This window comes from Scyliorhinus canicula, chromosome 17 (genome assembly GCF_902713615.1).
Source record: "Scyliorhinus canicula chromosome 17, sScyCan1.1, whole genome shotgun sequence".
Lineage (NCBI taxonomy): Eukaryota > Metazoa > Chordata > Chondrichthyes > Carcharhiniformes > Scyliorhinidae > Scyliorhinus > Scyliorhinus canicula.
The window spans coordinates 49,653,499-49,666,082 of NC_052162.1; the positions used below are offsets into that span (position 1 = coordinate 49,653,499).

At 46.3% G+C, this 12,584-nt stretch overlaps 1 protein-coding gene across 11 annotated transcripts in view; it reads left to right on the plus strand.

The window, feature by feature from the left end:
* dlg3 (discs, large homolog 3 (Drosophila)) overlaps positions 1-12,584 on the plus strand; it is a 758,334-nt gene that overhangs the window by 720,827 nt on the left and 24,923 nt on the right. For all 11 annotated transcript variants that reach the window (XM_038776233.1, XM_038776232.1, XM_038776230.1 and 8 more), the window contains 2 exons: positions 2,825-2,997; positions 4,814-4,923. In XM_038776233.1, the coding sequence (XP_038632161.1) occupies positions 2,825-2,997; positions 4,814-4,923 (283 nt within the window). The remainder of the gene's footprint in view (positions 1-2,824; positions 2,998-4,813; positions 4,924-12,584) is intronic.

Here is a 12,584-nt window from a genome sequence, read left to right on the forward strand (position 1 = left end):
CAGGCCCCCTCCCCCCCCCCACCACCCCAGGCCAACATCATTGAGGAGTCCCCCCAGCACTGGAGCAATAGCTTCAGTACTCTCCAGCTGCATGCCGGGATATGGAAATGGCTACTCACTTCCCCCTAAGCAGCCATTGCGCCAGCTTCACCTTTTTAAAGAGAAGTCCGAAATGACGCCCGTGTGATTTCATTTTGGTGAGTCAGGTAATTCCTGGAAGGCCGCATTCAACTTCAATCTTGCTACAGAGATTGAAATGGATGTAAATGGAAGTTTACCATATTGTCATTTTTGGGTGGGATGTGGAACTCCCCATCGGCAGCGGGCCAGGTGAATTGGAAATTGGTTCTCGTCTGGCGTGAAACTCGATTTTGGCCTTTTGCCTCTATTCACTCAGTGCGCCCTATCCTCACCAAGCGCAATGCGGTGGTTGAATTGCACACTATCTCTACAGCTATCTCCTTTAGAACCCTAAGATGTAGGCCATCAGGTCTTCGGGATTTGCCGGACTTTAGCCACTTGAGTTTCAACTGCATTTTCTTTCTGCTGATACTAATTAACTTAATTTCCTTACTCTAGTAGGCCCTAGGTTACCCTCCATTTCTGGTATGTAACTTGTATTTTCTACAGTGAAGGCAGACACAAAATATCTTTTCATTGTCTCTTGCTATTTCTTCATTTTCCATAATGATTTCTATTGCCTCTGTTTTTAAGGGACCAATGTTTACTTAAAAGCTAGTCTCTTCCATTTTATATACCTATAAAAGCTCTTCCAATACGCTTTTGTTTTCTTCTTTAGCTTATTCATTCCATATTTTTCCGTTTCAATTTTTGGTGGCAATTTCCTTTCTGAAACACTCAATTCTCAAACTTAGTTTGAACATTATACGCCTCTTTTAATCTAAAATATCTAATGGATCTTTCTCGCTGAGTTTTTGTTCAAGGGAATGTATTTTTGTCAAATATTATATATGTTGTTTCTTTAAATGTTTCCCATTGTTTATTTATCCCCATGTTATTTCATCTATTTACCCAATCAACCATAGTGAGCTCTCCCCTCATACCTGTGTAATTTCAGATGCTTGTGATAGGAGTATATTGTTTTCAAACTTAATACAAACATATGAACTAGTGGTAGGAATGTGCCATTCAGCCTCTCAAGCCTGATCTGCTATCTGTTAAGACCAGAGCTGATCTGAATGCAGCCTCAATTCCTAGTTTCCTGTTTGCCGCAATAATATTTTGCTCCCTTGTGTTACAGCCAGGAGGGGGGTTAATTCAAACAGCTCTGAACTCTCCTCTCGCCATCCGTCCTTAAACAGAATGGTATTTTGATTAGCTTTCCCCTTTATAAACGGTGTGGTATTTTCCAATCCCTCAGTTTTGGTGTGGTCCAATTTCCTATTAACCCCACAGCAAACTCGAGAAATTATTAACTCAAAGAGTTAGTTTATTTGCATACTCTCAAATCATGGGAGGGTTGCCAGGTTACTTCCTGTGTATTTGTACAGTTAAAAGGATGGAGAAAAGGATTTATAGGGTAATGACCACAAAGAAAAATAATATTTATTTCACGGGGGTGTGAAAACTGAGGGTGAAATTCTATCATGTTATGATCACTGTTGCATAGAGGCTTCATTATTTTGATGTCATTAATTAATCCTTTCTCATTGTACATTATCCGGCGCGGCGCACAGTGGTTAGCACTGCTGCCTAACAGCGCCAGGAACCCGGGTTCAGTTCCGGCCTTGGGTGACTGTGTGGAGTTTGCATGTTCTCCATGTGTCTACCTGGGTTTCTTCCGGTTGCCCTGGTTTCCTCCCACAGTCCAAAGATGTGCAGGTTAGGTGGATTGGCCATGCTAAAATTGCCCCTTGGTGTCCAGGGTACTTGGATAGAGCGGGTGTGGACCTAGGTAGGGTGTTCTTTCAGCGGGTCGGTACAGACTTGATGGGCTGAATGGTCTCTTCTGCACTGTAGGGATTATGTGACTATTGGGTTACTCCCCTGGTTGGCATTGGAATGTAGTGCTCTAAGAAATTATGCTGAATAGACTACAAATTAATCTTCGAGGCTACCTTTGCCAATCTGATTAATCCAATCTATATGTAGATGTAACCCATGGTTATTGCGGTACCCTTTTTACTAGTTTCTAGTATTTCTTCCTGTATACTTTCAGTCTTGTGAAATTCAATTGTATTATCATCACTATTCCCAGTAGATCTTTTTCTGTGATATCATTGGTGAATGATGGGACAGGGCTGAAGACTATTGGCCAACATCAATTAGCCAATGCAGTGGCTAGGGATGGATTTTTGAATTTTAATGGTCATAATGGCTATTTATGCATGGATTACAGTTTTAACTCAGCCTTAAAATACTTCAGTAACTTGAGGAAGTCAGCAGTAAGAGAACAAAGGTTTATTTAACTATATACAATATTCTGCTCAAGGCAGCAACTCACTCCCAGTATAGTCCTTGCTGGGAGAACTAACCACCACACGAGGCCCTGCTATGGGCCGCCTTTTATGTTAGTTTGTAATGAGCCTCTGACTCCTATCTGGGAATCTCGTACACTACTAGTCAGAAAAAAATTCTTTACTCAAAGATGGTGAGAATTTGCTACCGCACAGAGTAGTTGAAGTGAATGGTACAGATATTCTTTAAGGTGAAGCGAGATAAACACATGACGGGGAACGAAATAAAGGGTTATGATGATAGAAATAAAGGGTTATGATGATGATAGGCTCAAATAAAGCATAAATGCGGGCATGTAGTGGTTGAGCTGAATAGTCTGTTTCACTGCTATTCCTTTGCCTTGCAGACACCACCAGGTCAAGACGCGAGAATGAAATTGATGGGCAGGATTATCATTTTGTAACTTCGCGGGAGCAAATGGAGAAAGACATTCAGGATAATAAATTCATTGAAGCTGGCCAATATAATGACAACCTGTATGGTACCAGCATTCAATCTGTTAGAGCTGTAGCTGAGAGGGTGAGTACAGTTAAGGGTTACAAAAATAAAGTTTATATCTTATTAAAGGAAAAGCTAATTGCTACTCCTGTGCTTTTAGTGGACAATGTGCACTGCTTACTGTCATTGCCTCACTCTTAAGGTGATGGACAGTATCTTACAGTTGATAATCATATTGTTGGAATCTGCTCATCACCGTGGAAAACTCCCCATAAGAAGGTCCCTTTTTAAGCTGTTCATTGCAGAAAAATAGATTCACTCTGACAGTGGGTGATTAAAAAAAATTGGGTTCAAGATGCAACCAAATATTTTCAATCTACCAATTTGTGTTGAAGATAGAGTCAAGTATTTTCTGCTAATAATTGGGTGGCATGGTTGCACAGAGGTTAGCTCTGATGACTCACAGCACCGGGGTACCGGATTCAATTCCAAGCTCGGGTGACTGTGGAATTTGCACTACTTCCCCGTGTCTGTGCGTTTCCTCCGGGTGCTCCGGTTTCCCCCCACAGTCCAAAGATGTGCAGGTTAGGTGGATTGGCCATGATAAAAATGCTCCTTGGTATCCAGGGATATAAGGTTAGGGGGGGTTACAGGGATGAACTGTAATATTGAAATGAATTATCCCAAGGGGATTTTCCTGGTGAATATTGGGCATTATCTCACATTATGTAAGCCTGAATATATGGAAAAATTGGCAAACAGGTAAACAAGTCGAAAAATCGGCTTATTAAGGGCTCATCACTCCAAGGGTAAAGACACTTCATAAGGTGATATTGAGTCTACTTCCCTATTAGTCACCATATTAGTTTTGTATTTTGACACGTATGCAGACCCAAGAAAGTCCTAGGTTTTATTCCATATTTACAATTAATTGATCTTGGGAACGATTTACCGGCCTCATCACGCCCACCTTGGTGATGCAACGACGCTGATGAATCCCGCGAGATTCGTGACGCTTGAGACATCTCGCGAGATTCAACTGCACGACACAAGATGTCGCGATCTAGATCGCGCCCATTCGGCTCATTTACACATGCTGGCACTAGATTCTCCCGGTGTCTGGGAGCTAATGGCTTTCACAGCGAGGCCTTGACCAAGCGGCGTTTCGTACTGGTCCACACAAACGCGGACCAGGTGTTGTGGCACGTGGGGGAGAGGGGGTCTCCCAGGCCATTGGAGACCTCTGGGTTGGCAGGGACAGGGCAGATTCCTGGCTCTCTCTGGCATCTGGGCACCTTGGCACTGCCACCTAGGCACTGCCAGGGTGTCTGGACAGCACTGTTGGCGTGCCCGAGTGGCACTTCCAAAGGTTGGGGCCTCGGGTGCCATGTCTGTGGAAGGGGATAAGGGGGGGTTATGAAGGATGGAGGGGGGGGGGGGGGGGGATGAAGGACGGGTATGTAGGGGCCTCATAAAGATTCAGGGGGTTAAGAGTGGGGGACTTGAAAGGGGGGGGGGAATGCTCAGCAACCCCATAGTGGGATGCACAGTGAGGATGCTTCAAATCCTTGAGTGGAGTAGAGAAAGGTGAAGAGTATCATTTTGGATGTCAGCTTTTAAATGTTCGCCAGTGATCCTTGGTAATGCGTCTTGTGTGTGGGAGCACCAAACTCACCTTATTAGCCTCCATAATTAAATAGCCTTTCTATGCTTACTTACTGTCAGGATGTATGTGAACTCTTGACCCAGCAAGATTCACTGCCTTTCGTGGAAGACGGAACAATATATTTCTTCATATCCTGATCTTTCCTTATTTTTGTAATATATAATGCTCTTAATTTTAAAACTGCAACTCAATGGATTTATGTTATTGAGGTTGTTGCTTCCACCCTTGTAGGGAAAACACTGCATTCTTGATGTGTCTGGGAATGCTATCAAGAGGTTACAGCTCGCACTACTCTATTCCATTGCCATTTTCATCAAACCCAGATCTGTGCAATCCCTCATGTAAGTATGAGATTCTCTCTGCCTGGCTGCAAGTAATTTTTATTGTAATTTAATCTATCTTATTTTATAATATAAAAATTAATCTGGATGCTTGGATTTAAACTTATCAGAAAATAGAAAGTTTGGCTGAATATTGTCCTACTGAGTGATCAAAACCATGTCACCATGATGCTTCCACTTGGTTGCTATAATTGGAGTGGGAGTGAGTTATGTTTTGCGTCTTAAAAGATTTTGGGTGCGATTTTACGGCCACACTGCGCCCGGAAAGCAGCTTGCTGCGGCTCACAGATTTAATGCGATCTTGTGAAGTGTTGCGATGTAAATGTGATCCCACCCATTGTGGGCGGAATCACATTTTAGCAAATCTTCATATTAAAGCGAGACAGCTAGTCTCACTTTAATGTGCAGATTCACGAGGTACCTGAGGCATGGGATCTATCTCCTTTGCTTTGGATGAGTGCCGGTCAGTACTGGTTTCCACAAACGGGGATTAGACTGTTGTCCCAGGATATCAGAGACCCTCAGGTGCATGCCCTTTGAGCAAAGTGCTACCCTGGCACTGACCAGCTGACAGGCGCACTGCCGGGGTGGTGGTTCGACTGTGGGAGCCCTGGTGGGTCTGTGGCTGGGGGACCTTCCTGCAGTGCATTGGGGTTGCTCGAGAGATTGGGACCCCATTTAAAAATGACGTCCCGATCTCTCGCTACGCTGAGGAGTGGACCGGTGAGCAGACCTCCTCAGTGCAGGAAACGGGGCTATGCGCTGCCTCGGCCACGTGTTCTCCGCTGAAGCCCCCTCTCTAAAGCGAGTACCTTTCCTTCCTGTGACTTTTTAAACCTATGTGTGAAATCAAGCAAGTGTAGTTTGATGGAAGTGAACATGCTGATGATTGTATATTCCTCACTACAGAAGCTCTTTTTTGTATTTATTTAGAAGTAATGCTCGATCAACATTCTTCATTTTCTTTCCCCAGTAGAAAATTTAGTTATTTGCCAAAAGACATTATGGTGTCCACTGGAACTGCCGGTGACTCAATACATTGAGCCTACACTGCTCAATATTCTAAAATTACTTTAAAATTGTGAACAATACCCAGGATTTGCTTCAGGTGTCACTATCTCTACAAAGATCATTCACTCATGTACATCAGAACAGCTTTCATACATCTTGTTGTGAAGAAAAAAAATCCTTAATGTATCTGAGGAATATTGAAATTATGTTCTCCTGCAACTAGAAATTATGTTTTCCCCTTAAATTGGAAACAAATAAATGATCTTGAATGTCCTTAAATTAATTTCTTAGTTGCAAAATGTACATCAAAAGTCCAATATGGCTGACTGTGAACACATGCTCAATCTGTGTCAGAGGTTTGCCACTCATGTTGAATTGGATTGTTCCAGAGTATGTCCTGGAAATAAGTAAAATTATTAATAAAATATTTAAATAAGGCACCAATGCTTTGGACATTAGTCTGTCTCCATGCCTGACTCGCCAGATAATAAGCCTGCTGAGCAACTCTTGCCATTAGTGGGCAGGAAGGATCCTTCAGCTGTGTTATTTAGAGGATTGATTGAGGTTAGTTATTTTATCTTTTACAGCTGCGTTATTTTCTGGTATATTTTGGTTTCCTTCGTGACATAAAACTTAATTCTGACTCCTGCAGAGACGTTTTTGATAGTTGGGTGGACTGTGGCTTCTAAATAGTTTGACTAGTTTTTACTGGCGAAGCTAAGCAGCACAGAGGGCACATCCTTTTAACATCCCTACTGTCTTCGGGATAATTAGTTAGTTAGTGAGTGATTGGGTGGGTGGGTGGAAGGAGGAAACAAGTGGTAGGGGAAGAGCAGAGGTGGGGGAGTACGAGAGTTGTCGGAGGGAGTCCTCAGCCGACAAAGATCAAGAAAGCTGTTGGAAAGGATTTGTTTTTTTTTGTTTGGTTCTGTTTTTTCAGCAGTAGTCTTGTAAACTTGAAAGCCAGTCCCAGGAGGAGGTTTTAGAAGGAAAAAATATTTTTTTTACAAAATAGTTGTATAATCATAAGTTTGCATTGTTGCCTGTTATGCACACCTTTTCTCTTTCTCTCTTGCTCTGAAATTCCCCCTCCTCCACCACCCTTTCCTTCCTCAGTATCTCTTACCCCCCTCCTGTTCACATTTCCTTTCTCTCACAAACCCAACAAGAGCTGCTTTACTTGCACTGGATCTCCTGCCATTGTGGCTTTCTTGTCTGCTTTGAATCCACCAGTGGCGGTGCCATGATCCAAATTTCCATGTTTTTTACTGAAATAGCAGGATTACTGTACCTGGGAGAGGAATGCGACTGTGTGGGGAATGCTGTTTATTTATGAATAATGTAAAAAATACTCACCTCCATGTATCCCCCCTGGTGGTTATGGCAAATAGCCCCCTCCTCCTTCAAGTAAAGCACACAACCCTGAAAGAGTTTTAAATAATAAATAATTTCAAAAGAAGGAAAAAAGTGTATCAACTGTCCTTTGACTCTCAAGTTCTGAAATTCTGCTCTGAAGAGAATTGTTTCTGCCTTTCTCCCACTCTTCAACTCGGGGGATTGTTTTTTTTGGTTACAATTCTCCTGTCTCTTCTGTGCCGCTTCAGTTCCACCCATCACTAATTCCTTCCCTCCTACTTTTGCTGCTTCTCCAATCTTAGATTCTGGGCGGGATTCTCTGGTCGCCCGCGCCAAAATTGCATTCGGCGATCGGACGGAAAATTCCCATTTCCGATGAAATCGGGGGCGGCGCTGGTTTTGCGATGCTCTGCCCCCTCCAAAGCGGCATACTCTAGGAGGACGCCACGCGCCATATTGACGGCCTCAGGATGTTGCCTGAGGCCCACCCCCGATGCTTCGTGCCCGACCAGCCGAGTTTCCGATGTTTTGGGTCTCTCATGGTTTTACACGTCGGAAACTAGGCGTGGCGGCTGCGGCCACAGTTGGGGAGGGCCGATCAGCAAGCAGGAGGGACTTTGGCACTGTTGGGTGGTGGTCCAAGGGTTGCAAGCCAGCCAAAGGGGGGGGTACTATTTTGCAGGCCGGGTCCGCATACAGCCGGTGCACGGCGCGGCCGCTGCAGGCTGTCGCCGTGCGCATGTGCGGTCACAGCCTGGCAATTCTCCCACCCTGTCGGCAACTAGAGCCGGGTTTTCTGTGCTACCCCCAGCCAAACGGAGGATCGGTGGCCATTTTGTGCCAAATTCTCAGTCGTAAAAGGCTACCGTTCCCACAATGGCGTCAGGACATAGCCTGCGAATTGGAGAATCCAGCCCTCTGTCTCTCCTGCTCCTGGTCCTGGCCAAACGTGGCATAAAAAGGCCCAGCGGGCGATCGAGGGGGTTGTCCAACCTGTCTTCCCCTCTTCCGCGGCCTCATTCGCAGCCAGGTGTCCCTGGAAAGGGAGCATGCGATGTTCACGGGCACACTTGAGGCCTTCTGTGCTTGGTGGGCACCGCAGGAATGGACTGCTTTATTGACCCCGATTTTCATATCTTGGTTTGATGGTTTTTAAGTTTTCGTTCCCTCTTTATCCCTTTTGGGCTGAGCTCCATTTGTTCTTTGGGAGTGGCCCCTTTTAATTTGTCCATCTGTTCATTTGTTTTATTCTAATTATTTGATGGGCCCAATAAAAGGTACCCCCATGCTCCTGATCTACAGGCACCAGAGAGGTGGGGAAGGAGGATGACCACCCCATGAACCTGCTCCTGGGGCTGGCCTAATTTGCCATCAACAGGTCCTGGCAGTGGGCAATCGAGGAGGTAATTCAACCCAACTGTCTGCCCCTCTACTGCGGCTTCATTCATGGCTGGATGTCCCTAGAGAGGGAGCATGTATTGTCCACTGGCACCCTCAAGACTTTCCAGACCCAAATTTGACCCCATTAATCACATTTTGGTTTGATGTTTTTAAGTTTCATTTGGAATTTGTTTTTGTTTAAGGCAGTTTCCCTTTGAGGGACTGTCCCTATAATTTGTCCATGAGTATATTTAATTTAGTTTAATTAGTTATTTATGTTCATCAAAATAGTTGGAAGCATTGCCTCCCTGTACTGAACTCTAAGGTTAATACTCATGTCTACATAACAGAGAGATGACACAGATGTGGCCCCCAATGCAAGGGGAAGTCTCTCATAACTCCTACCTCCATATGTCAGAGCTTCAGTGCCGGAGAAGACTGTGTCTGTCTTGGGGACGGTGGACCACCTGTGGCAGATGATGCAAGAGTTGGCACCAAATGGACTGGGCGGTCACCATTCCCTGTGGCCCTTAATGTTAACCTCTATGCCAGTGGTTTGTTCCAGGACTTCATGAGAGACCTTTGCAGCATACCCCAGTCAGCTCCGCACAAGTGCACAGGAGAAGTCACAGATGCCCTATTCACGGGACTGGGACGAGGCAAGCAAGACAGCAGGGCCTGGTGCAGAGTGTAATTGACTGTACCCACGTGGGTCTGCAATTTCCATAGCAGCATGGAGTACCATTTATGAACTGCAAGAGTTACCACTCCCTCACTGTCCAGCTCATCTGTGACCACACATGCACATCATGCAGGTTTGTGCCCCTTTCCAGATGAGCGTACGTGATAGTTGCATCTTGCAGATCACAGTCGTCTTTTTGGGAGAGCGGTGGCTGGAGGGCTAGCTCCTCAGGGACAAAGAGAACGCCTACAGTAGGTGGCTGATGGCACCAGTGCGGAGGCCACAAACCCCCACAGAGATTGCTACAATGTTGCTCATGCATCAACACACGGTCTGGTCAAGCAGTTGATTGCAGTGGTCAAGATGCGGTTCTGGTGCCTAGACTAGTTGGGGGGGAAGCCCTCTAATTCAACCCCCAGAGAGTGTCTTGCATCAGTGTGGAGTGCTGCAGTGTGCACAACCTGGAACTGCAGCAGGGAAGCAGTTAGACCAAGAGGAGATGGACAAGTGCCACATCTCGAATTAGGTCAGTGAGGGTAAACACGCAGAGGAGGAATGGCCAGGGCCTGTATGGGGCAAAGGGCTAGGGATGCCCTCATAGCATCGCAGTTTGGGGATGACCAGGCATAGGGAGTGAAAAGCTCTTCCACCATGGGGTCTGATATCAACTTATTAATGTGGTGCCTGCTGAAGGCCCTCGTGATGGTTCCTACATTCGTGTGCAGGGCACTAAAACCATTGGCTGCACTCTGCAGGAGAATAATGGTGACTTGCATTGAGGCCAAAGCAATGCTCCTTTCCTCAGTGATATGTCTGACTCCTCTTTGATGCTGGTCTCCGAGGTGTCTCCCTTGGAGCTGCTTGGGTCTGTGGTGTCACAAGGGTGCAAGGATGGTCCAGGCTAGTCGTTGATTGACCTGGAAGGTAAGGCAGATGACATTAGGGCATCACGGGGGATAAACAATGGGAGGAAGTTAACTCATGAGGGGCTTGCAGCATGGCTGCATGTCTTGACAGTTCATATTTGTGATGGTTCACATTTTTGTCTATTTTCCCACTTCACCCTCTGCACAGGTGCGATCCTGCTCACGCCTGCCAGCTATGGCATCAGGCATCTCAGTGTGGGCATGGCTTCGGCAGGCTATACCCGCTTACGCCGTTTGTGCTCAAGTTTGTCATGCAATGAGACAGATCGGGAGAGTGTAGGCGAGAGACCTGCCAGGTCAGATGGTGATGAAGTCTGACGTGTGTGACATGAGTTGAGGCAGAGATGTGAGCAGCAGATTATCTACTTGGGGGGAACTCTGTGAGTGGGGTCATGGGGGAGGGTGCCATGAGAAGTGTTGGAAATCTGTGAGGTGGCTGTGTGAGAGATTACCGTGGAGATCTGATGGGTGCTGCGGTATACGTCAGGAGGCAGATTTATCTTGGCTGCACGAAGGTAATTCATCTTCTTCCGCCACTGTTGCACTGTCTTCTTGTGCAGCAAGCCGACAGTCGGTATTGCAGCCACTGCCTCCCAGGAGGTGGGTGGTGACTTTGGTTGATGGATGTCTGTGGGAATGCGGATAGAGGATATCACGCCTCTGCTCCAACCTGCTTCCACTGGCAGTACAATTATTACCGGGACGGCTTTCTGCCTCCTGGAGAGATAAGATCTTCCTCCTGCAGTCCACTGACTGGACAAGGTCCTCCCAGGTGGTATCGGAGAGCCTGGGAGCCCAATTTGTATTTCTCCCATGTTACAATTATGAGGTTTATATTTAATATTATATTTTGGGACTGAAGCTTTAAATTTAGGGAAATTAAGAGGGCCATGTGACCTGTTCTGGCATCTACCTGACAATAAACCTGGTGGTTTGATGAGATCAAAAGTAGGCAGTTGTTTAACTGAGAAGGTGCAAGGTTTGCACCTTCTCAGTAAAACAATTGTAGCAGTCTCTGAGTTTACCAGAAGTAGACTCTGAACAGCCCAAAGGCCCAGAAAAGAATTAGGTAGTGCTTTAAACTATGGGCGCGATTAAACGCCCCAAAAACAGTCCCATTTTGGGTGCATACAGGGTGTTTCCTGATGCTGATCGACCCTATTATCGAATGGGATTTTTTTTTGGTCATGACGAGGAATGCCCTGCCTAGGCCACACTTGGCTTACTTCCTGCACTGACAAACTTAATTCAATCAAATTTGTGAGACATGGGACACGATTTACTGGCCTCGTCGCACCCGGCTTGATGACGCCACGAGGCTGTTGAATCTCACGAGAGGCTTCTCATGAGATTCACGACACTTGATACACCTCATGAGATTCAACCGAATCTCGAGAGAATACACAATCTGGATCCAGAACAGCGCATTTAAGTGAGCCCTAGGCCCTAGGATTCTCATGGTGGCCAGGAATATCGGCCTCGCCAGTGAGGCCTTGACTGGGTACCATTTAGTACTGGTCACCGAAACGTGGACCAGGCAAAACAGCACCTGGTGCGTCTCCCAGAAGATTGGAGGTCCCCAACTTCATACTTTTAGGGCAGGGTGGTGTCCTGGCACTGCTGGTGCCACCTGGGCACCCTGGCAGTGCCACCTCAGTGCCGGTGTGGTACTGCCATGGTGGCACCGGCACTGCCAGGGTGCCAAGCTGGTATTTCTTTGCATGTGTGCGATTGGGCCGGGGTGCACTGCATGGGTGTTGCCTTGGTGGGGGGCGGCGGACTTTCCCATTGTGCGTTCGGGCTAAGGGGGAGTTCAGAGATCGGGACACCATTTTAACATGTTGTCCCAATCTCTCGCTCGCCAGTATACAAGTTGGGCCGAACGGCCTGTTTCCATGCTCTGGTGTCACAAGTAGGCTTACATTACACTGCAATGAGGTTACTGTGAAAATCCCATAGTCGCCACACCACGTCGCCTGTTCGTGTACACTGAGGGAGAATTCAGAATGTCACCCAACAATCACGTCTTTCAGGATTTGTGGGAAGAAACTGGAGTACCTGGAGGAAACCCAGGCAGACACAAGGATAACGTACAGAGTCTATGCAGACAGTGACCCAAGCTGGGAATCAAACCAGGTCCCTGGCGCTGTAAAGCAACAGTGCCCTACACTGTCCTACCATGCCATCTCTAATGGGATGCAGATGAAAGCTCGGCGATTCTCAGTGACGCCAGTGGGAAAATATGCCGGTGCAAAACACATCTAGAATAACATGGCATGCAGATGTCAGGACTCACCTGAACAAAG